General features: G+C 30.8%; 1 protein-coding gene across 3 annotated transcripts in view; it reads right to left on the bottom strand.

Moving 5' to 3' along the window:
* LOC145296251 (H(+)/Cl(-) exchange transporter 7-like) overlaps nucleotides 1-26,161 on the bottom strand; it is a 594,517-nt gene that overhangs the window by 306,192 nt on the left and 262,164 nt on the right. The window contains exon 1 of one of the 3 annotated variants that reach the window (XM_080142534.1): nucleotides 24,806-24,916. The exons of 1 other annotated variant lie outside the window; for it this stretch is intronic. Coding sequence is in view for 1 of the 2 variants with exons in the window: in XM_080142525.1 (XP_079998651.1) it covers nucleotides 23,314-23,334 (21 nt within the window). In the remaining variant the exon portion in view is untranslated. Of the gene's footprint in view, nucleotides 1-23,313; nucleotides 23,626-24,805; nucleotides 24,917-26,161 lie in introns of those variants that run through there. One more of the 3 variants, XM_080142525.1, reaches the window with a different exon arrangement.

Genomic DNA, 26,161 nt, shown 5'->3' with positions numbered 1-26,161 from the left:
TGTATTTGTAGTATTACCCACACTGAAGATTGAACCTCCAATCCCCAAAAGAGTGTTACTTAGAACTGAATATTCTGTTACACCATGAGTCCTTCTCGAGTTTGACAAGATATAACTGAAGAAGGTCGAAGGTTACATTGACCAAAACGTTATCAGAATAATACACAATATGAGAACAGCAATCTGAATAATCTAAATAGAACAAATTATCAATCCTCATCTCAAAAACTCAGAAAGATACTGTCTAGAATCATCTGAATTTAATACGCTTGAGTATAAAAAATTTCAAAAGTCTGATAGAGTCAATTGAACAGCTCTACAAATGTCAAATATAAAAGATCTTTCAAATTTTCACTTACAACTAAATGTTCATTCGTCCTTTAGGGGCCACTTTTTCACGATAAATAAACGATTAGGATTGTTGAGAATATTTAAAAACCAACCATTATCTGTCAACACATTGTCGTTTTTATGAACAGTGAGCACTCACTTTGAACACAGCTTCCTCATTGAAAATTTTCATGAAAAATGATGAATAAACTTCTGATTCCATCAACGCGTTTATCTCACACAACTTCAATTTACGATTGGCCAAAACGAGTTTGTTGGAGTTTTTTGTTATTTTGGAATAACTGCCATATATATATATATATATATATATATATATATATATATATATATATATATATATATACGTTTTATTTTTTATTACCGTATCTTTCTGTTAAGTTACATTATTGTTTCAGCTGCCCGGCCCATTTTTAAACCGTCTGTAGCTTCCTCAGACGTTTACATAAATGTTCGTTATTATGCCATCCCATAATAACGAACCTTTCTGTAAAAGTCTGAGGAAGCTACAGACGGCAAAAAAAAAACGGCTGGGCAGCTGAAACAATAATGTAACTTAACAGAAAGATACGGTAATAAAAAATAAAACGCATATTTGCTCTACAACAGTATTGAGCACTTTCTACATTTTTATTAATTACCATTTCTACTATATATATATATATGATTTGAGGTTGCTATTTTTCAAAGGTAAGATAACCAGCGAAATATAATGAGGTTAATACAAGAGTGCTCAATACGGAAATAGAGCAAGTTACACTTTCAATTTGTTTTTACATAGGCAGTAATTTGTTGCTACACAGTCGTGAGTATGTTTCGGTCTTCTAGTATTTACTAACTAGAAACCTCTTCAAGTAACAACGCTTATGTTCAAAAGCAGAATTCTTAATAAAAAACGAAAATCACCTTTCAGCAAAAAGAAGGTTTTTTAGTAAAAAAGGGTCAGGGGTGCCTTCTTTTTGCTGAAAGTTGATTTTCGTTTTTCATTAAGAATTTTTGATGTAAGCGTTGTTGCCTTAAGAGGTCTCTAGTTACTAAATACTAGAAGACTGGAACATGCTCATGATTGAGTAGCAACAAATTACTGCTTATGTAAAGACAAATTGAAAGTGATATATATAATTTTTATGCTCTATTCACACGAGTTGATCCAGTAAATACTTACTGTGTTTATATAATATTATAAATAAAGCTGTGTATTTATTTTGTATACTATTTATTTATACAAACATTTTTGGCTACACATTTGTGGACATATTTCTGTTCTAGCTGGAAATCCGCTAAACTTCGCCAGATGACAAAAATAGTTTTTTTTTTTTTTATCTCTGTCTTTATATTAGTATAAAAACCGATCTAAAAAAAAAGAAAACTTGGTCTGATTAACTTCAACTAATTTATAGCTAAAACTGAAAGAAGTTTGCAAATGTGTAACCAAGAATATTTGTAGAAATAAACATGTACACCGAATATATATATATATATATATATATATATATATATATATATATATATATATATATATATATATATATATAATGTAAATATATAAAAATATATATACATATATACATATAAGCTGCCTTAAATGAGTTTACAGATTTTTTATGTGCACTTTTATTGATAGGACACACATGACATTCTAGGAAGTCCTCTTGTGTGAGTGTGTTAATGAGCCTCATCACAACCTTTCATCCCCTCAGTTGTCTCATGACAAAAGCCTCTAAGGTTTTCTTTAAGCTTAGGGAATAACCAAAAGTCACAAGGAACAAGGTCTGGACTATAGGGAGAGTGAAAAACCGTCTTTATGTCCATCTTGGTCAAGTAGTCTGTGACAAGGATGGAGTTGTGAACTGGTGCATTGTCCTGGTGGAAATGCAATTGACCCATTTGAAAGAATGCTGGTCTCTTCTAACAGAATCTCTTCCTGAACTCTCATATCCTCAATATAGTGTTCCTTGTTGACTGTCTGTCCAGTGGGAACCCAGTGCATGTAGATCATGCCTGTGCTGTCAAAAAAAGAGGTTATCATAAGTTACTAGATGGATTTGCTCTGTCTGGCCTTCTTGGGTCTGGAAGAACCAGCATGCTTTCACTGGGAACTCTTTCTCTCTCTGGGGTATAGCAGAAGATCCAGTTTTGCAAATCACCAGAGCATTAAGAACTGCAGGATCTGAATTGATCAGTCTGACCATCCCCTTTCATGAAGTCTTTCGTTTTGATCTTCTCTAAGGACCCTTGGAAAAAACTTCATGCAAATTTTCTGCATCTTCAGTTCCTCAAAAATAATAGTGTGTACAGTTCCCACACTGACATCAAACTGTGCACTTATTGTTTCTACACGACGGTTCTTATCCATAATTTTTTTTATTTTACCAATCAACTCTGGTGTTCTGACTTCCTTACACCTCCCACATCTTTCATCATCCCTCACAGACCCCGCCTTCCTTGAATCTCTCATGCTTCAAAAACTGATGTTCAATTCATGCAAGATGGTTCAAAAGCAGTCTCAAGCATTCCATAGTTTCTGTGGCATTTTTTCCAAGTTTAATACAGAAATTTATTGAATTTAATTCTTCTAAAATGTCCTCTTGCCCAGATTGCATTTTTGAAATTCATCAGCTGTGATAATCAGGCTTTAGAAGAATGTATTTCAATCCCTACTGTTGCTGTTCATTTGAATCTGAAATCATACAAATTGGTCAGTCATCTCATGTTGTATAGCAATAACTTACTGAATTTTCAAGACTCTATGACAATTTTAAATACCTGTACAAAAAGTCTGGAAACTTATTGAAGGCACCTTGTACATTATTTATATATATATATATATATATATATATATATATATATATATATATATATATATATATATAACGTAGTAGCATTCATGTGTGTGTTTGTCTGTGTGTACAACTGCCAATGATCAAAGAAATATAAAGGCCATATGTGTGTACATCTCTCCTGGTCAAGAAATATTAATGCCCATGAGAAGATACTTCTGTCAAAGGAGACATTATATTTTATATGTAATTTCTATATATAGCGTTCTTCAAACCACATCTACATTGATTGAGTTATGGTCATTAGCATATCACATTAAATTATAAGCTTTTTAAATAATAAGCTCGATGATGTTACTTATTCGACATAATAGCTTCGTTTCAACTGTACTAATTAAAAAAAACTTATTTAGTTTATTTTCATTTCAATATATATTTGATTTAACTTATTTTATCTGAAATCTGAAACCGTTTAATTTTCAAACCAGAAAACCAAATGGGAAATAACTGTGATAGTTTAATTGAAAAATTGTTTTAAACGGAGCACGTTATTAAATATTTTCTATAATAGATTTGTTTTCATTACGAAATATTCTTCTAAGCTAAATTCTTTTTTTATTTTTAATTCTGAGGAAATTTTTTTTCGCTTATTCTTAATTTTTAAGTAACCTTTTTTATTTGATAGAGAAAAATAATTAAAACTAATGTCCTCATTTACTTGCATCCCCACGAGGGCAGAATTAGTCAGACACAGGGCCAATTTTCCATGTGAGCAAAATCCATCATCCCATACATTCCTCTTTTTTTTTGTTTATAAAATTTAATCGGTGTTGCCCAGGATTTATTATAATAATTATACCATAGCAAGTGTATTTAATTACAAACAGAAACATATTTTCTTTATAATTTATTTAACATCTTAAATTAAAAATGGTCAATTTTTACGATGTGACCCACTGTCGTTTAAAAGTAATTAAGACCTACTTTTTGAGGGCCTAATACGTTTAAACAGTCTTTATAAATAACATGAAATAAGAAATTTTGAAAAAAAAGAAAATTAACAATTTAGTTGGGGGATCACTTTTTTATATAAATTTAACGTAAGTGGAGCACCCACTTTTTAGCCACAAAGCATTCAATGAGACATGTAAACTCTAGCATTTTTTCAAGTTTGGTGATCGAGGAGGAGGGCAAAACATTACAAATACAATTTTTTTTTGTTTGTTTTTTGGTGGTGGGGGCGGAAATTACATTTGAAACATAAAATAACGATAAATTTAATTAATTTTATGAGACAATTCTGTACTTTCACCTAACAATTTTATAAACAGAACGTACCCCAAAATATGACAAATTCAATTTTTTTTGGGGGGGGGATTACAGTAGAATTATAAAATGACGAAAAATTTCATTTAATTGTTTTTGGAATTAATTTTTGGTAGATCTTTGTTTTTTTTCTTCTTTTTTTTTGTAATCGCACGGGCATTCGCTACTATTTTTATTGAAACAAAAGTTGTAATGATTTATTTTTTATTATTTTTTTTTTGGGGGGGGGGCTTTCCAGTGCTCAATATTCGGAGAATAGTTTCTTCTTTTTGTAGCCCTTCTGCCGAAATATCTGGTCGAGAGGATATCACATACTTCTTTTTTGGGGTGATTGCATTTACATGTTTTTATCTGTTCTTTTATTTTTGTTGTGGGGGGTATCCACGTTACCCATCATGAAAATGATTAGTATACAGGTGTGTTTCAAACGGACCTCCATGTAAACCCAGGCAACGCTGGGTACCCATGCTAGTATATATATATATATATATATATATATATATATATATATATATATATATATATATATATATATATATATATAAGGGGGTAGTCACCAACAATGTGCATTTTTTTACATTATTTTATTATTCCGTGTCTTGGTTTTTCTTTGAGAATTCTGTTTGGATCATTGTAATAATGTTTTTAAATCATTGAAATCGTTTTTACGCGTTTCAGACGTTCTGCGAAGCGTCCTCGTCAGAAATTATTTTCAAATGTGTTGGAGATGTAAAAATGGCATTTTCGTAGTTTGTTTGAAGTGTTTCCAAGGGGTTGAGGCGTGTACATCTCCAACACATTTGAAAATAATTTCTGACGAGGACGCTTCGCAGAACGTCTGAAACCCGTAAAAACGATTTCAATGATTTAAAAACATTATTACAATGATCCAAACAGAATTCTCAATGAAAAACCAAGACACGGAATAATAAAATAATGTTAAAAAATACACATTGTTGGTGACTACCCCCTTATTTAAATATACATCTGTCTTTCGTTGGAATTTCTTAACCCATATTATATATATATATATATATATACATATATATATATATATACATATATATATATATATATATATATATATATATATATATATATACATATATATATATATATATACATATATATATATATATATACATATATATATATATATATATATATATATACATATATATATATATATACATATATATATATATACATATATATATATATATATATATATATATATATATACATATATATATATATATACATATATATATATATACATATATATATATATATATATATATACATATATATATATATATATATATATATATATATATATATATATATATATATATATATATATACATATATATATATATATATATATATATATATATATATATATATATATATATATATATATATATCCTGAGCTGTCAGCTAGACTTCAACCTTTGTCTCATCAACGAAATGTTGCATCTCTCTGCCTGTTTACAAGTATTTTAATAGTAGGTGTTCCAATGAACTATAAACTCTTGTACCCCGCCCCGACGTAAGTACCCCCAACAAGCAGCAAAATCTCACATCTACACAGTAGACATCCCCAGATGTCAGAAAGCCTTCTACTCGAATAGTTTCTTCCCTAAAACTGCTAGACTCTGAAATGACCTTCCGGGTTCCTACTTTCTGACTGTACTGATATGAAGAAGTTCAAGTATAATGTAAACAGACATCTTGCTGCTCAACTCCCTACATAATATCCTTGCAATTAATGTCCCATATAGTAGCCATCTACATCAAAGCAGCGCTGTGCTTTGTTTGGGCTGAAAATGCAATAAAAAAAAGAAATTAAAATTAAAAAAATGTATATACATATATATGTGGTATCAGAATCAGTATAAAAAAATTTGAGCTTATTTTCTATTGACAAAAACGATTCCTTTAATTATCTTTTTTATTTGATTTTGTTTAAAACAAAATCTCCCACTGCTTGTAGAAATGGAATAACAAATATTTATTGATTTTAAATGACATGTAAAACTACAATCTATAGATCACACCAGTCAACATGTGTCTTTACGTTTGAAAAATATCTGCACATTTAACGTGTTTTTACGGTAGTCGAGAGAAACTAGCAACTTTATACTTAAATATTTAAAGATTTATAAAGGATCAGAATCGAAAATTGTATTAGAATCAGACATTTAGTACAGAATCGATTAAATATCAGAATCGGAAAAATATCAGAATCGTCCCATCACTAATATATATACATACATATACACACACATATCTACATATATATGCATGCATATATACATACATGCATATACACCTATATATACGCACACACATATATACCTACATGCATATATACCTATATACACACACACACACACATATATACATACATGCATATATACCTATATATACACACACACATATATACATACATGCATATATACCTAAATATACACACACATATACATACATGCATATATACCTATATATACACACACATATACATACATGCATATATACCTATATACACACACAGATATATACATATATATATATATATATATATATATATATATATATATATATATATATATATATGAATAAATAGATATGGAAGTGCATAAAACAAAATTTTATACCGTTCCATATCTATTTATTTATACTGTATTATAACCAAACACCCTATTTCTAATCATTTGTATAGCTATGTAATTCCCATTAAACTCTACACCATTTTATAATGCCACTTTTATATTTTTTGCTTTAGTATTTGATATATTTATAAATATCCCGATTATTTTTCTTTTTTATTTTTGTATACCTCTGAGTCCATTAATTTTTTTACCCTTCTTTCCAGATCAAATACACATCCAACAAAATTCCCTCTTTTCTTAGATTTTCAAACCCTCAAACTTCCCTCATTTTTCCTAATTATTCATCCAATATTCTTCCAACTATTCTTAATTTTTACTTGGATCACGCAATTGTTGAAAACTCAATACAAATAATATGACATGTTTTTTAACTGTAATTAACTGGACGTATGTTAAATATCTACTAAATAATTGTCTTCCTAGTCAAAATTCTAGAGCTTTTATATAAGTTATACAGGACGTATGTTAAAATATAATCGAATAGATGTATATTAATATTGCATCTGTGATAAATATCCCAGAAAATCTTTTCACGTTATATAAACCCCTCATACCCCCAAAAACGTCTGCCGTGTTGACACTCGTAAACTCATTTCAAATATATTAACCCATACCCAGCCTTTTTTTTAATTCAACTGATTTTGTCCATGGCATATATCTATGCTTCTTTCTTGCCTTCTCTTTCCTTTTCCTTCTTTCTATCTCTTGTCTTTATATAAATATTTTTTATTATTATGCTTTTCTATCTCTCTATATTTTTCTTGGTTTCTTAATATGTATAAGTGTCCCCAAAAAGCATATCCTATTCCCTTCTTATTTTTGACTTTTACCATCTGAAGAAACAGACGGGAGACTCCTCTATCTGCTGTAACAATTGCACTGGTCTTAGCTAATATTTTGAGGTTGTAAAATAAAAAAAAACATATATATATATAGGTTAATATTTCCCAAAAGTAAAACAACCAATGAATTTTTAACGTGGTTGCTAAGTAGCACAAGATATATTTTTTATTCATTTTACATATGCAATTATATGTCGCTCTACATTGATGAGCATGTTTCGGTCAGCCAGTTACAAGTAACTCAAGACTTCTTCAGGCGATACTACTTATACAAAAGTAGAGTTCGTAATGAACATTAAGAAAAAAAAATGCAGCACATATTAATCAAGGCGGTAGTCACGTGATATTAAAAAATATAATCTAATGGCATTTAAATAAGTGAAAAAGAAAGAAAAAAGGAAAGGAGGGAATAAAATTAAGATATAAATATAAAAAAGAAAATAATAATAATAATAATAATAATAATAATAATAATAATAATAATATTTATACACCAATAAATCAAAAATACAAAAAAAAAAAAAAAAAATCAATAAAGGAACATGGTTTATTGGTGTATAATTTTCAATTTTATTATTATTATTATTATTATTATTATTATTATTATTATTACAAGTGGAACTCAGCGTGAAATAATATAAATTATTTGAGCGGAAATATTTTTTGTTTGCATATGGTGTCATTAAGCTGACTACATGGCTGGTATTGTTATTGTCAATAATTAATTATCAGTTATTACATAATCATGTCTACTTCCTTAACACGTAAGCAAATACATTTTCGAAATTATTTCATATTTTTTAGTTTCTAATCTTTAAACTAGTCAGATTTTAATACCTTTCAGTTTCTAATATCTGAAATAGACAGATTTCAATTATTTTTTAGTTTCTAATATCTAAAAGAGTCGGATTGATCAAAATAATTTTGAATCTCTGATGTTTAGAATTGTCTGATTTTATTTCTTTTTAAATCTATTGTTTAAAATTCTTGTGGGGTACAAATCACCCCTATTTGAGAACTAAGTGGAATCATCCAGTCCTATGAATACCACTGGTTTCAGAGACTAAATGGAGACACTTATATCATGTTTAACCGCATGCTACGAACACGTTCCTCTCATACCACTTTAGTGGCTCGTGTATTCTTTATGATAAATACATATTATATTTTACACACGTTACACTACTTGTGGTTTCTTTCATTTGCAACCTCTAGCACGGGTCTACAACAACTGGCTGACGAGGACGATTCAAGAACTTCCCGGATGAATCTACAATAATTGCTAACAACAACTGAATGACGAACATTCACTCTAAAAAAAAACGGCTATTTGAAACAGCATTTGACAACCAAAAGGATTCAAGAAAAAAGAACACGTGGATATTCGAAATAATTTTTTCCTACACTCGGGGGAAATTCGAAACCTTAAGAGTATTTATTTTTCAAAAGTTCGGTGAAGAACGGTGAACATTACTTGTTAACGTTGGGGGAAAGAAAACAACGTTCGAGCGTAAAAATCCACAAACACAGAATAAAGAACACTTCGAAAAAGTAAAACAATTCTAGCCGGAAAAAGTATTTAACAAAGACGTCGTCCAATAGCCTTATCTTCCTGTTAAAAAGCTACTAAAAGAGAACGTAACTACGAGTTGAAACAGAACTAATGCAACAAATTGTGTGGAGAATAGTTACTACTGAATTAACGAGACCAAGTTTTCAGTAAGTAGAAAAAAAAACTTTTTTCCATCCCTATAAAAAAGCAATGTTGAAAAAAAACTTTGTCGTTCTAAAAAAACATGTCTTGCTAATACATCGTATCGTTAAAAGGCATTAGCATTGGAAAAAGAAAAAAAAACTCCTGCAAAAGTAAATGATAGTATATTTTATTTTATTGGCTAAAGCAAGTATTCACATACAAAAAAAATGTCGGATTTTAATCCGATTAGAATAAACTTTTCACTGGTCGACTGGACTGCACGTCGTAGAAGAAAAAAACAATTTCGCTAAGCACGATAAATAAAGTGTTAACGAGAAAAGGACATTCTTTTTCGCACAAAGATCAAAAAGAATAGCCAATATTAAATAAATGTTATAAACTCTCTTTCACAGATAAGTAACTTTTTCTTTTTAAGGAAAAAAGAGGGAAAAATGTGTAGGATCAACAAGGAATTGAACCCAGTACCTACACGTGATGAAAATTGAAAAATGACAAACGATATCTACTGCTTTCTGTATAAATGCAAACGCCGAATTATTTTCTCAGGAAAATTGCCACACGAGGAATTAAATATATGAAAGAAATATTTGTTAAATAGCCAGGAACGAATTTTGTAAAGGTTTTTTTCTATAGAGTTGGTACTATAGGAAAAGTAATTCAACGATTTGGGTTGTTTCTGAAAAAAACTCATTTTGTCATATGAAGTAATTCCATACAGTCAAAAAAAAAAAAAATGGGCGACTTTGCAAAACAAATTTTGGAAATGGTAAAATTCCAACAAAGTCAACAATTAGAACTTGAAAAAAAGTTCAGAGAACAATTGGCAATGCAGAAACAAAACAACGAAATGCAACTGACAATAAAAACACAGATGGAAGAGAAACAGTTAAATTTAATAAAATATCTGGAAGAAAAACAAGGAAGAGAAAAGAAAGAAATGAACAAACGAATATTGGAATTGAAAAAATTACATTTAGAGTAACAAAACCAGTCAGATAAAAAAATGGATTTGATGATGCAAGTTTTAGTGAATACGGACAGCGGAGAAGAAACCAGCACAGCTTTTTCCCAAAATGCGATCTGGTCAGCTATTGATACATTTCACTGTGCTCCTGAGGAAGACCTAACGTTTGAGGCATATTTCAGAAGATTTGAAGACCTTTTTAAGATTGATTGCAGTGCATCAACTGATCAAAAGAAGGTTCGTTTATTGCTACGGAAGTTAGGTACATCTGAACATAACAAATTCGTGGACTATATTTTACCAAGGAAAACCAACAAATTGTCGTTTGACGAGGCAGTCAAACTATTAATGGAGTTATACTGTCCAAAAAAAGAAGCCTTTTTCATAAAAGATGGAAATGCATGAAACTTACACGTAAGGAGAATCAGGACTATACAACTTTTGTATCTATAGTTAATAAGCACCGTGACGATTTCAAATTGTCATCATTAACGGCGGACAATTTCAAATGCTTAATATTCACACAAGGTTTAATAGCCACAAAAGACACCGATATAAAACGTTGTGCTCTAAATAAATTGGAATTATAACCTAATTTGACGCTTCAGAAACTGGCTGAAGATTGTCAGTGGTTCGTGGCAATGAAGCAAGATTCCCGAAACATAGAGGAAGCAGGTATCGCTCACATTAAAAAAATATGCTTAAAAAATAAAGGACACCTCCCTGCCAACAATTACCAAAGAAGAGGCAAAAAGAACCCTTCAAAAAATTATCAGGATAGACAAAATCCTAGGACCCCTTGTAGCAAATGTGGAGGAACTCATGGGTACAATGCATGTCAATACCATAGGAAAATAACATGTGACACATGCAAGCGAGCAGGACACAAGGCCTCATATTGCAGAAAAAAAGTAGCAAAAAAGCTACGTCAAAGCTGCAAAAATGCGCCTTTCACCAACAGAGAACATAAGGAAATATGTTACTGTGAGAATCAGAAATAAAAAAAGTAAAACTGTAGCTCCATTCAGGGTCGGATTTATCAATTATAAATTTTTACATGTAGAAGCGAATAGGAAAGCCCACGATGACAAAGACGAATAAAGTCGCAAGATCAGTAATTAGTGAAAAAGTAAATTTTGAGGGTGAGGTCGTTATTAATATGTCACTAAAAAGAACGATTAAAAAAGCTAAAAGTTTTCATTCTAAGGAATGCAACAAACTTATTCAGGACCGATTGGATTCAGGAATTTGAATTATGGGACTCGCCAATGAGTGATTTTTGTCATAAAGTCAAAAACTTAACGGCTGAAGCCGACAAACTAAAAAAAGATCTCAAAAAATCTTTCCCAAGTGTTTTCTCCAAAAAGCTTGAATGCTGCACAAAAATAAAGGCGAGATTCAAATTGCTGGACGAAGCAAAACCAATATTCCAAAAGCCACAGAGCGTACCGTTTGCTTCAAGGGAAAAAATTGAAAAAGAATTGGAAAGACTAGTTAACAGTGGGATTTTAACCCCTATTAACTATAATGAGTGGGCAGCTCCTACCGTATACATGAAAAAAAAATCTAAAGAGATTAGGGTATGTGCATACTTTTTGACCGGATTGAATGTGGCACTCAAGAGCCATCACTACCCACTACCAAAACCAGACGAAATATTCGCTAAGTTAAATAGCGGAAAATATTTTTCTAAAATAGACTCAAGCGAGGCTAACCTACAAATACCAGTAGAGGAAGATAGCTCAAAACTTTTGTGTATCTCAACGCGCAAAGAACTTTATAAATTCAATAGATTAGCATTTGGTATAAAAGTAGCACCTGCAATTTTACAACAGGTAATTAATACTTTGCTAAGCGGTTTGGATTTCGTAATAGGCTATCTGGATGATATTCTTATGCGTAGTCAAAATGTTGAACAACATAGAGATCATGTATTTCAAGTGTTTGACAGAATAAAAGAATACGGCTTCACATTGAAGGAAGCAAAGTGCGAATTTTTTTTTTTTAACGAATTAAATACCTTGGTCATATCATAGATAAGGATGGGAGGAAAGCCGGTTCAGACAGCTATAAAAGATATGCACGAACCTCATAATTGCAGAGTTCTTTAGGGCTCGTGAACTATTACCAAATATTCATTAAGAACATGCACTATTAAAAAACGACAAAAAATGAGACTGGACGCCTGAGTGCCAGGCAGCATTTAAGAAATTAAAAGATGTATTAATGTCAGATTTATCCCCAACTCATTTCAATCTGAAACAAGAGATTATTGTCGCAACTGACGCAAGTTCTTATGGGATCGGAGCATGCATTCTACACAAGATGCCTGATGGGTCCACTAAGTCGATCGCCCATGCATCAAGAACTTTATTTCCTGCCGAGAAGAATTACTCCCAAATTGAAAAGGAAGCACTGGGGATCATATTCGATGTTACAAAATTCCACCGATTTTTACATGGTCGTAAATTTAAATTACAAACCGACCATAAGCCGCTTATAACCATCTTTGGCTCTAAAAAAGGTCTGCCAACTTACACAGCCAACAGACTGCAAAGATGGAATTTTTTACATCTGCGAATTAAGTCATGCAGATGGATTGTCGCGATTAATCCTGACATCAAGGGAACCGCTGGAAGACACAGTAATAGCGTCACTACAAAGTGAAAAGGACTATACACAAATACTATGTAATACGATCAAGGAACTACCAGTGACTTTGGAAGATATAATAAGAGAGACTGAAGAAGATAGTTTCATTAAAGAAATGAAACAAAAAATTAAATCGGATGAATCCGCGGTAGAAGCATATTCTATGTGCAATGAGGTACTGTTGTACCGAGAAAGAGTAGTAATCCCAGCTACACTACAAAAGAAAATTCTAAAAGATTTTCATATGGTGCACCCTGAGTCTACACAAATGAAGAGCCTCATGAGGTCCTATGTTTACTGGAAGAGTATGGACACTGATATAGAAGGCACAGTAAAGTCGTGTAAGGGATGCTCATTGGCTGCAAAAGCGCCCCCAATACAATTTAGCCCATGACCTAAAGCGGACTACCCATGGCAAAGAAATCACGTAGATTATGCAGACCCACTGGATGGAAACTATTATTTAATAGTGGTAGACAGTTTTTCAAAATGGTCTGAGGTATTTCGATGTAAAAGTCCAGTGACGGATTTTACAATCAGTGCTCTTCACGAATTGTATGCTAGGTTTGGTGTGGTTGATTTTCAAGTGTGAGACAATGGCATACAATTCACTTCAGCAGATTTTAAAAGCTTCTGCGAGGATTTCCAGGTTAACCACATAACAACGCCAACCTATCATCCCCGATCAAACAGCCATGCAGAGAGGTTTGTAAACACGCTGAAAAGAGCCTTGTAGAAGGCTAAAGGAACGCCTTCAGAAAAGGCGCTACAACAGCTTTTACAAGTTTACTGAATTACGCAAAATGAAAACACTCTATCAAAGATATTGCCGGCAGAGTTAATGTTCGCAAGAAAAATTAGGCCGGTCTTCGAGAAACTTTTGCCAGAACAGGTGAAACCGCCAAATACTATAGTTCCTAAAAAGAGGTATTTACCTGGTGAAAAGGTATTTTTCCAGGTACACAAAAATAATAGTACAATGTGGGAACTAGGAAAGGTCCAGAAAAGGATCGGTCGGATGGTCTACATTATCAAAAGTCCAAGATTTTCACACAAGAAGTATTTAAACCAAATTCGGAAATGTATAACAGATGACAAAAGACAACCTCCTGCTGATCCAGAAATAATGGACCAGATATATGACACGTTTGACTTGGTAACACCACAAGCAGACGGACAACACCGGTCCTCCAGGAAGAGGAAAATGACCGACCCGATAGAGATCAACCCCAGGAAAAAGGGCTATTATGATCATCCCAGGTGAATGAAAAGCTGAGGAGGGGGGGATGTCGTGGGGTACAAATCACCCCTATTTGAGAACTAAATGGAATCAACCAGTCATATGAATACCACTGGCTTCAGAGACTAAATAGAGACATTCATACCATGTTTAACCGCATGCTACGAACACGTTCCTCTCATATCACTTTAGTGGTTCCTGTATTCTTTATGATAAATACATATTATATCTTATACACTTTACACTACTTGTGGTTTCTTTCATTTGTAACCTCTAGCACAGGTCTACAACAAAAATCATTTAATTTAAATATTTTTAGTCTAGTATTTAAAATTGTTTGATTTTAATACTTTTGATTTTCTCGTCCATAAAATAGTCTATTATCGATGATTTTAAACACTGCTTTTAAGGTTTTCTTTGCTAATAACTAAATAAAGAAAAACAAGATGATGACAGCTTTTCATTATTAGAAAAAATTTTGTAAAAACCCAAGTTTTATCTATTAACGAACAAAATACATCTACATTTTAAGAATAACTTGATGAATTTAGAAATAACTGCAAAAAATAAATTTACTAGGACATTTCTTAATGAATCATTACTAAAGAAAGATGCAGAAATTTCAAAAGATTAGCAGTTAAACATCTAAAGGATTAAACTAAAAATCTTTGATATAATTGCCTACCTGATTTGCCGGATTATAAATTCACAGATATTCTTTACTTAAACTGATCGGTCAGAAGGCTATACTTTTATTTTACTCATAACAGAAGAAAAGGGGAAATGGATTAATGCTATTTCGAAGAGTATTTCGATTGAAGGCGAATCAAAATTATCAAACTAAACTTGAGTTTGATTTGTTTTAATCATGTGGTAGCCAATGTCATTTACAGAACTTCTTGTCTCTCACGATTATTTTAATTTAAAGCGTGAGCAGAAAAACAATCAATTAAGTATCAAGCAAGCAAAACAGCAATATGTTGATAAGTATATTGTTATATTTCCATAAACAAATAATAGTAAAAGAAGTAGGTTTTACTGATCATAAATATAACCTCGTTTTCAAAAGTGGAAACGCCTTACAGACGTTAAGTTTACAATTAATTGAACAAAAGTTCTTATTTTATAGCTGGGGAAATTTGCAGATGTATACATTTTCCAACAGAATTAGGGCTTAAATGGCTATAATAAATTTGACAGACGATCATATAATATCTACATGCTCAATCATACATGCTTTTCTTTTATATTACAAAAAGGAGTATTTATAGCAGGGGCGGAGTGTATCTCAAAATAAGAGTGCTTGGTTTTCTATTGTTGTCAGCAAAGCTGTGAAGTCAACTCTAACTTGGATTCATGCTATTTCCAAGAGTATTCTATTGAAAGTGAATACAAATTGTCCAAGTAAACTTGAATTTAATTTACTTTTATCACACTTTACATCGGTATCTACCAGTCATGACTGCTTATTTTAAAGTTTTCCAATATTTAAACTGTCTGCTAATTCTTTGGAGATTAAAAAAATTGACTCGTCTCCTAGTATTCTTATGAGTACGACTTCAGCTCCTTCCAAAACTTTTGACTGCAACTTCGACTTAAGAGGTGAACCAGTTAATTCTGTTACCTGGCCATAAATATAACACTCTTGTCTTAAAAAGTTTAAAAAATCTTAAAGATGTGTAGTATCAAGGTGACATTTGAAGTTAACAAATATTGTTGCTAGGATGGGGCTGTAATAAAAACATGTTCAGGCGAAGCAAAATATTAAAAAGAATCAAATATATATATATTTTTTTAAATCAGCAAAATACAAGAGTCAGCAAAATATGAAAAAGAATTAGCAAAACATTTGTGCATTTTTCCGCAGAGACAAAAAGAAAAACTGGGGGGAAAAAAACTGGGAAAATATCTTGTCTATGCATTCTTCAAACATATTTCAAGTGAAGTTAAAATTAATCAAAACTAACCAAAAGTTATGTTTCTTCATTTTTGAGATAAGGATTGATAATTTGGATCATTTGGACTACTATTCTCATCTTGAATGTTATTTCACAACATTTTGGCTGATGTAACCTCTGACTTTTTCAGGTGTAGCTTGTCAAATTGGGAAATCTTTCTGTTAAACTCGAGAATCTGTACAAAATTTTGAATGAAACACTTTATTTAATCCACAGAAGTAGAATGCTCTCGTTCCATCGGTATTCGCACTTGTATTCTTAGTATCGCCTGCATTAAGATTGAATCTTCATTTAGAACTGAATTTGTCTAGTACTTTATCCATTACACCAAATAAAATAACATTCAAGATGAGAACACTAGTCTGAATAATCCAAATAATCTTAACCAAAAGTTGTTAATAGAAATTAGAATAACAATGGATTTACTTATTTCTAGGCAATTTAGCTTTATGCATAACAGAATTTGAAACATAACATCACGACACCAATTATTTGAGCAATAATATCATAATTAGAATAGAGTGACCTCTCTCTAACAAATGCCACTCTTGGAATTGTTAATAAAATTCATTACTTTCTACAGTTTCACCATATTTGGTATGAATAAACTTTGATCTATATCTGACTTGTCCATCAAGTTTAAATTATAAATATCCAACAGTCTTTGTTTTGATAACATGCAAACACACTTGATGATTGTCTCATTAGTAGGAAGTGTCATCCTGAATAGATTTCACATTTATTTGGCCTTAATCACTCCAGATATTATCTTAAAAATAATATCTGTCAATCCTTACCATCAAAAGCAAACAAGCAAGGACCTTCACAAGCAAAAGCAGTCGAATTCAGGTTTACTTGTAATGCAGATGTGAACATTTACAGCATATCATTGAACAGTGTTTAAACAAAAAAAAAATTGCTATACATTTATAACTCAAACTTGGTGGACAAGTCAGACAAAGACAAAAAGTTTATTAGTACCAAATATGGTTGAACTACATGGAGGATACTGAATTTTATCAACGAATCCATGTGAGAGTGACTTTTGAGGGGATACTTTAATAACAGCAAAGAAAATGAATGAATTCAAAAACTTGACTGAATAAAATAACTTATTTTCATAAATCTACAAATAAAGTAGGACAAAAGTGTATTTTATTCGTTTTATCTAAAACCAATTTTTTATTTTTAATGAATGAGTATAAAAAAGTAATTATTATGCAAGGATTTTTGAATGGAAATTATAATTAATCACAGTAAAAATAAAAATGATTTTCAGAACAATGAAATGAAGGTAATTCTTATTCAAAGCTAAGTGTCCAACTATGATCAAGGGCAACTTGAAGGTTCTATTTTCATTAAATGCTACACTAAGGTGTAGGGTAGAGATTGCTCCACTTGCTCTTGATACTTACCTTATAATGCTGAGAATTATCATTATTTTCATGGAAAGTGCTCGAATGAACTCCAACCCATGCCCCCCCCGCCAAACTTTAAAAAAAAAAAACTCGACTAGCTACAACCACTACATACGATTTTCCCTACTCTTTATTTGTGCCTACATGTAAATGCAGATTCCATGAACAAAGCTTTTTTCCCAGAACTGCCCGTCTGTGGAACACTGTTCCGCTGGCCTGCTTCCCAGATGAATACAACATAATAGCCTTCAAATCCAATGTAAACAAGCTCTTGTTGAGCCGTCTCCATGAATATTCCCAATTATATCCAATTTATAACATTAACAGTTACTAAACTTCCACCTTACCTCCATTAACCCTTATCCACGAGTGGCCCTCGGGCCTTGATAAGTGGTGATTCCCAAGTAAAAAAAGTAAAAACATTGCAAGGGGACATTAAACATCATATTTTAAAGTCTGATTTGACACGACCAAGGATTGAACTTCCTGACATATTAGTGAACGTTATTACCATTATTCCAAATGGATAGGAAACTGTTACTGAGAGACAAAATACCTTATTTGTTGCCTTAATATTGCAGTAAATGATCTATAACCCTGTGAATAGAAATGCGTTGTCATTACAATTTATCAATATTTACAACTAAAAATTTCACTTTTGAAATGTTATTGTCGAATCTTTGCTATCACAAAACACTCTGCATTGTCAGAGTACAAAATCTACTCCAAAATCTAGTTAACGGAAACTTCTTTCTCACAGAAGAGACGTTACTAGTCTCTCTCTACTTTATCCCTATTTCCATAGAAGGTGTTCGACTGAGTTTCAATCCTTGATTCTTTTTCATAACTAGCTAGAACACCCTTTTTGGGACGAGTTCATAGCAGAGAGTGTATTTATCTCCCTCCCATGGTGGAATGATGTGACACAAGGTTGGAAAGTGGGATTAAAGAGTCAGTGCCTTAAAGGAAGAGCAATTTGCCCTGCAAAAAATTGCCTGGTCAGTCTCATTGGCTTTCCCTGATAGGGCGCCTCAGGCAATTAACAATAACCTAACCTTTTCTCAAGGGGAGAAAGCAAAACTTGAGAGGTCAGACTGCTTAGAACTGCACAGGACTGGCAACATAGTGCAGTTAATAGCGGGGGGGGGGCATTTTAAAAATGCTTTAGATTATGTTGGCTTTGGTACTAAGGGAAAAGGTCATTGGCTGAACTGAAGGGAGACTTGCTTAGAATCTTTCAAAAATTCAAAACTCTAAAACACTTGAAAGTGATCAAAAACATGTGGATATGATAAAAAAAAATGTGTGAAAATAGACGTTAAAGATTTTGTAACTGAAGTGTATGTGTGTCAAGAGAGTACAGACTGCCCCAAAAAGCCTTTAAAGATTGCCACTGGTGAAGTCACAAAATATTTGATGCAATCACTAACTGTTATGATATAAGAGAGATTATAAATTATGAGTTTAGAAAAGTTTGAATTTGTGGAGTGGTCGACTCCATCAACTATTCTCTAAAATTTCTCAAGAGACAATCATTTTATCCCATTAACCTTTATCCTCGAGCAGCTTTTTGGTCTTTTTTAACATTCTCAGTGGGGAGTTGTGCAGCAAGATGTTTTTCACATTACATTTCAATTCATGCATGTTTGTACAACTGAAGAAATGGGGAATCAGTCGGGAATTCTAAAGACAAGTGGTCCAAAGAAAGAAGCTATTTAAATAGGTTTTTTGGCATCTTGTGTTCTCTACAGTGAAGGGGTAGAATTTTGCTGCTATTTTGGTTCGCTGGAGAATCGAAAGTGTTCATGATATGTCTGGAACTTACATTATTATTATTATTATTTGATTTTAACACGAAAAAGATCATTAGAAAAATCGAAAAAGATGAAAACGGTATAATTAAAAGAATCCTGATATTTTTAACAATGTTTGGTTAAATAAAAAAAATGCTGCCTACATACACACAACATGTATGTTGCAAAACATAAATGTTGTGTGTATCATAAATACAGCAACATATATATTAGTGGCGGTGGGATGATTCCAATATTTTTCCAGATTCTGATACAATTATCGATTCCGGACTAAATTCCCGATTCCAATTGTAATTTTGTCCCGATTACCAAAACACACACACACACACACACACACACACACACACACACACACACACACATCTTAGATGTGCATATACTTTTTCAAAGGTAAAAACACACTTGTGTGGGGATGCTCTATAGATTTTAGTTTTATTAATAGTTTAAAATCAATAAACATTTATCATTGCATTATTACTACCAGCAGTGGAGGATTCTGTTTTAAACAATATCAAATAAAAAGATAATAATTAAAGGAATCGTTTTTAGCATCGGAAAATAGGCACAAATTTTTTTGATTCTGATACCTCAAAATGTTGCGATTTTTCCAATTCCCAATTCCAATTCCGATTAATCGTCGCAACACTGATATATATATATTTAATAATCTATTGAGCTTAGATCAGATTGCTTTGTTTGAATCAGGGAAAAGTAAGTTTGCAAAGTCAGTTAAATATTAAAAGGAAAAATTACAAATTAGTCGGTTTATGTCCGCTATATCTCCATTTTTTCTATACTTCCGGTTTAAGTAATAATACTACTACCCGTTGATATTCTTTTTTGTTTATGATAGAATATCCCAATCTTTTGGTTATTTCCTTTCTTTATTACTTTCAACTTTTGATAAACAGAAAGAGAGTGAGTGCGAAAAGTGACAGTTATAGATTCTGTATAAACAGAAAGGTGCCAAACAAGATACAGTGAGAGAGGGTGAAAGTGATAAATAAAAATTTAATAAGATATTAATCATTTGATGAATTCCGGCTAATTAGAACAATTAAAATGAAAGTTTTTTTCTGTCATAACTCATTCCCAAAACTGAGGATTATTTTATCATTTATTTTGTATGAGTAAAATATATTAAAAAAAAAAAAAAGCTTTAAGCAAACTGATCTTTAATATAATGATAGATACAGTAATCCTTGAACAGTTTAAAAGTATTTTATTAGTAGAGGTACATAGATTTTCTGTTCATCCTAGGCAGAGAATGGCACAAGAATACACTGATATACTAATAATAAGCTAAAGTGCTAATTCTTATATAAATGATAATGGACATAGTTTGTTTTGGACGTAAATTCTTTTTGGCAGTAAAAAAATGTGATTACAAATCTGGTAAATAAGTATTTTAATACTAAACAACGATAAACTTGAAGGAAATTAACTTTTAAACAATTTTTAATCATTTGAATACAGAAACAATATTCAAAGTTAAGGGAGGCAAATTTTATCTGAATTTCTGAACTGAGAATTATGGTCATTCGGTACAAGTGGGTTTGGATTTGATTCATGCAACAAGTTGATTGACATTTCTAACAACTACATTGAGAAAACACTTATCAGACTAAATCAATTCATAAATTTCTTTTTTATATATCTACATAGGTGTAATAAATATATTAAAATTTAAAATCAACAAACTTTTTTTACTTACAAAAGATTATATAACATTAGAAGAAAAACAACCTTCCTTATTGAAACCAAAGCAGTAATGTTTTTTTATAATATCAACAATCAAATTCAATGATATTTTTACTAAACCTGCGTTCTGTAAAACTCAATTTTTCTGAATGATCATATCATTTCTTTTTATTTAATTCCATTAGTTTTAAATTAGCATCATGTCATTTTCATTAAAACTTGAAAATGATGAAAACTCATGAAATATATATATATATATATATATATATATATATATATATATATATATATATATATATATTGTTGTTGTTGTTGTTGTTGTTGTTGTTTAAAAAGTGGTTTAAATATATGCGTAGCAGAATCAAAAAGTAAAAGCTTCTTTTGTATAATTGACAAAAATAATGTTTGCTATTAAAAAAAAATTCTATTATTATCTCTAAATATAAAAATCTGAACGTGGAATGATGCAAACAACTTTGTAAGAACTATTGAAGCAGCCGAGTGTTTTTTTTTATTATTATTATCATTTACCAGCTTGATTCTATTAATGTAATTCCAAGAAATCAATAAAAAAAGGTTCAAAAAAAAAAAAAGTAAATATGCTCTAAAGTGAACGTGTAATTTTAATAAGAATAAAGAAGAAAGAAGAAAACTAAGTTGAACATATTAATGTTTGTGAAGAATTTAGATTTAAGAAATAAATTTAGATAGCTTTTTAAATGCTTATAGTTGAAAGTGAAGTAAATGAAATTGATACTACTTATATATATATATATATATATATATATATATATATATATATATATATATATATATATATATATTAGAAGAAATATTCTTGAATAAAACAGTTTTGCACCACTTTTAGGTCCCCTTATGAAGATCAAAATCAAGATAAAATGGATCAATTTCAATGCAAATCTAATATATTTGAATCGTTAAATGGTAGGATGTTTCCCCTAAAAACCCTTTAATGTACTCCAAAGAAACAGAAACTTGTGAAATATTTATTAATTAATGTATAATATATTTCACAAAAATCGCAGATATCTGAATTTTCACGAGGAACTTCTGTCCCCCTTTTACACCTTTAGCAAAAAAACTCAATTTAAATAACTAAAACCCACATTTAGACCCTTTACGCCTAGCAGATGTGTTCTAAAATTTAAAATGATCAATTAATTAGTTTAGAAGTAAATCCTGTACATAAACATATTAGCATAACTAACTTTATAAAGATATGTGTTTGTGCGTATATGTGTGTGTGTTTGAGATAAGTATTTCGTAAACTTTTATTGAATTGTTTTTTTTCTATGTTTGTACGAGACAATTAGATGTTAAGTTTTTTTTTATTTTGATCACATCTATGTGTAATGTGTATAATAAGAAATAAATCTCAGTCAAACTCCAAAATAAAAATAAAAAGTGTTTTCAAATAAATTCTTCTATTGATTTTCCAAAATACTTTTTTTACAATTAACTGATGAGAACTGCGAGCACTTACAACATAAACGAACAAAATCTCTGCTCAATAACTCACTAGAGAATTCTATAAATGTTGTTGATAATTCTGTCAATTATAATAATAATAATGATACAAATGACAAAAATAAGAACAATATTGTTCTTAGTCTTCTATAAATGGGAAAATAACAAATTAAAAAAGCAATTAAATGTGCATGTCCAATATTTTGTTTTTTATATTGTTCTTTTTTTTTGGTCAATGTTTGTCATCAAGCCTTTCATAATTTTGATTTTCCTTGTATTTTTTTGTTGTTTGGTTGTTTTTATCGATTTTTTTCTTCTTCATATTTCATGACTATAATAAAAAAAAAAAAGGGAAGACGTGAGTATAAGTAAGGTCTAGGTGTTACGTACCTCCTCTCGGTGTGATGCCATCTTTCTTCAGTATCACAGCAGCTACACAGATTTGAAATATTTATAGCGGTTGATCCTCGACCAGGGGATATGAGCGGGGAGAGAAAGAGGAGAAGGTGGAGCCAACTTGTAAGAGATCAAGACAATAAATGAATGGTGAAGCCAATTCATTTGTGTGTCTTGAATAATGGGTGGGTGGGTGTAACCATTCGACATTTAATCAGTAAACAACAAAAAAATCAGCGTCCAACAAAACAACAAAAATAACAATGGGGTGTCCAATACATGCACCCTTTTTTTTAAATAAACTTTTTTTTCATTTACATTTGTAAAGATTAAAGTTTTTAAGTAAAGGTGTGGAAGTAATAATGTTTCACTTAACTTACTCATTTGTGGAGAGAATATAATTAAACTATTAATATATTAATTGGTATGGTGCCATTAAATATTGATGAAATATGAAATAGTTTTTGTAATAAAAAGGAAGCAAAAAGAAAATAAAAGGAGATAAATAAAAAGGGAAGAAAATATAAAGAAGAAAAAAGAAATAAAGTAAACTGAAAGATAAAAAGAGAAAATAAATTCATATGAAACAAAAATTAAACTTTTTATTATTAGAAATAATAAAAAGACAAGCAAAAAAGACAAAAGAGTGGAGTTAGCAAGGGAATATGAAAAAGGGGTTAAATAAAGTGGGTAAGTGTCAGACAGAAAATTGGACAACAAAAAGAAGAAAAAAAAGATGATCTGAGAGAGAGAGAGAGAGAGAGAGAGAGAGAGAGAGAGAGAGGGAGGGAGAGACATAGAAATAAAGTAAAAAAAGCACAAAATGATTTTTTATAATGTAAAACGAAGAGGAGATGAAAAAGAAAACGAAGAGAAAGAAAAATACAAAAATGAACAAAAAGAAAAGAAGGAAAAAGAAAAACAGAAAGTTGAAAAGAAGAAGAAAAAGATTAAGGATGAAGAAGAAGAAAAGGGGAAGAGGGAAAAGAAAAGGAAAGAAAGGAAGAAAGAACAAAAAGTAAAAGAGTTAAGCGAGACAAAAATGGAAAAAAGAGAAAAAAAGGGAAATGAAAAAGAAAGGAAATAAGAAAGGAAAAAAAGAAAAAGAATAAAAAAAAACGAAAACAGAAAAGACAAATAAAGAAGTGGAAAAAAGAAAAAGAAAGGAAACAAGATAAGGAAAAGGAAGGTAAAAGGAAAAGAAACAAAAACGAAAAGAAAAAAGATAAACAGACAAACAAAAAACAAAGGACACAGAAACGAAAAGAGAAAACGTGATAAAAAGTGTAAATTGTAAAAGAAGATATTTTAAATTCTAGGAACAATAAAAAAAAAAAAGATAATATTATCATAGGATAAGAATTCCCAATAAAAATTCAATGTCAAATGTCAAGTAAGTAAATGTATCCAAAAAAGGGCTAAAATCATCACATGGTCTTATGAACACCTCCTCTGACAGGGAAAAGTTCATTTGAAAGAGAAATACCTTTTGTTGATTGGATTTTCTGTGTGTCAATCTTGTCTTTTGAATGGATCATCAGAGAGAGAGAAAGAGAGATAGAGAGAAAGAGAGAGATAGAGAGGAAGAGAGAGAGAGGGGGCATCAGAGAGAGAGAGACAGAAAGAGAAAAAGGAGAGAGAATAAAAAAGAAAAACAATTCATACCAGCTGGGAGACAGAAGCCACCCCTACATTAACTATTTCCACTAGTTCTGGCCCAAACACCTACTGTGGGTTCTTCAATTTCCAAGTAACAAAGCTATACACATACACGCACACACACATATATATACATACGTACATGTATACATTGCTCATGTATTCATGTATAAAAGCATAGTCATACACTTTCACGCGTCCGCATGTTCATGCACTGAGAAAAGCACGTGCACACACGCACACGCTCACACACATCTGCATATACATTTGCACACCATTGAAACTAAGAGAGAGGAAACTGCTAAACAAAATCAATACATTTCAGCCGATGATGAAGAAACTCACACAATAAAGCAACAGAATTTTCGACTGGGAAACTATACTTTTATACACTGTGTCCATTAATGTGTCCATTAAAAAAAAATTTAATCTACATAAATCAGAAAACTGTTCGAATTCAATATTTTAACATTTACTTAATAAATTAAATTATAACTAATACCAATTTTTAACTTTAAAATCATAGCAATTTTCAAACGAATAAAAGTTTGACGGATGCGCAGTAACATCTTCATCAATATTAAATATATATATATATATATATATATATATATATATATATATATATATATATATATATATATATAGATATATATATAGATTATATTTACATTATTTAGATTGTTGTACTCATTGTGGTTGGAATATACGTTTCGACCGTTGTATTCTTCCAACATTTTCCAGATGACTTTTGCCATAGTCGGTAAGCTCTAGAAGTTAAGAACTCAACACCAAAAACATAACAATGATGAGGATAACAGTGTTAATAATCATAGAGGTTTTATTTCAGAACTATCAAATAGCAAAAAAAATATTCTTCAATAAAAGATCATTTTCAAGTATTTTTATATAAATATTTATTATCATTACCACAGACACCAGCATTTCAAGCTTATGCAATCTTCAGTGCAGGTGATGCTAATTACTGCAAGCCGAAAGATTTGAACTCAGTTGCAAAGTTATCTTTGATTTTGAAGTCTGTTCTTCAATCTCCAAATCACCATCAATTAACACGAGAATGAATACAATTTAAACTCTATACGATGTTGAACCAGCAGGACGTATACAGTAAGCTTAGTTACATAGTGTTCAACAGCAAAGGACGGAACATCATTTTACACCT

Source organism: Euprymna scolopes, chromosome 1, assembly GCF_053919585.1.
Source record: "Euprymna scolopes isolate OS-2025 chromosome 1, ASM5391958v1, whole genome shotgun sequence".
NCBI classification, from domain to species: Eukaryota; Metazoa; Mollusca; class Cephalopoda; order Sepiida; family Sepiolidae; genus Euprymna; species Euprymna scolopes.
This window is presented reverse-complemented; position numbering and strand designations above follow the sequence as displayed.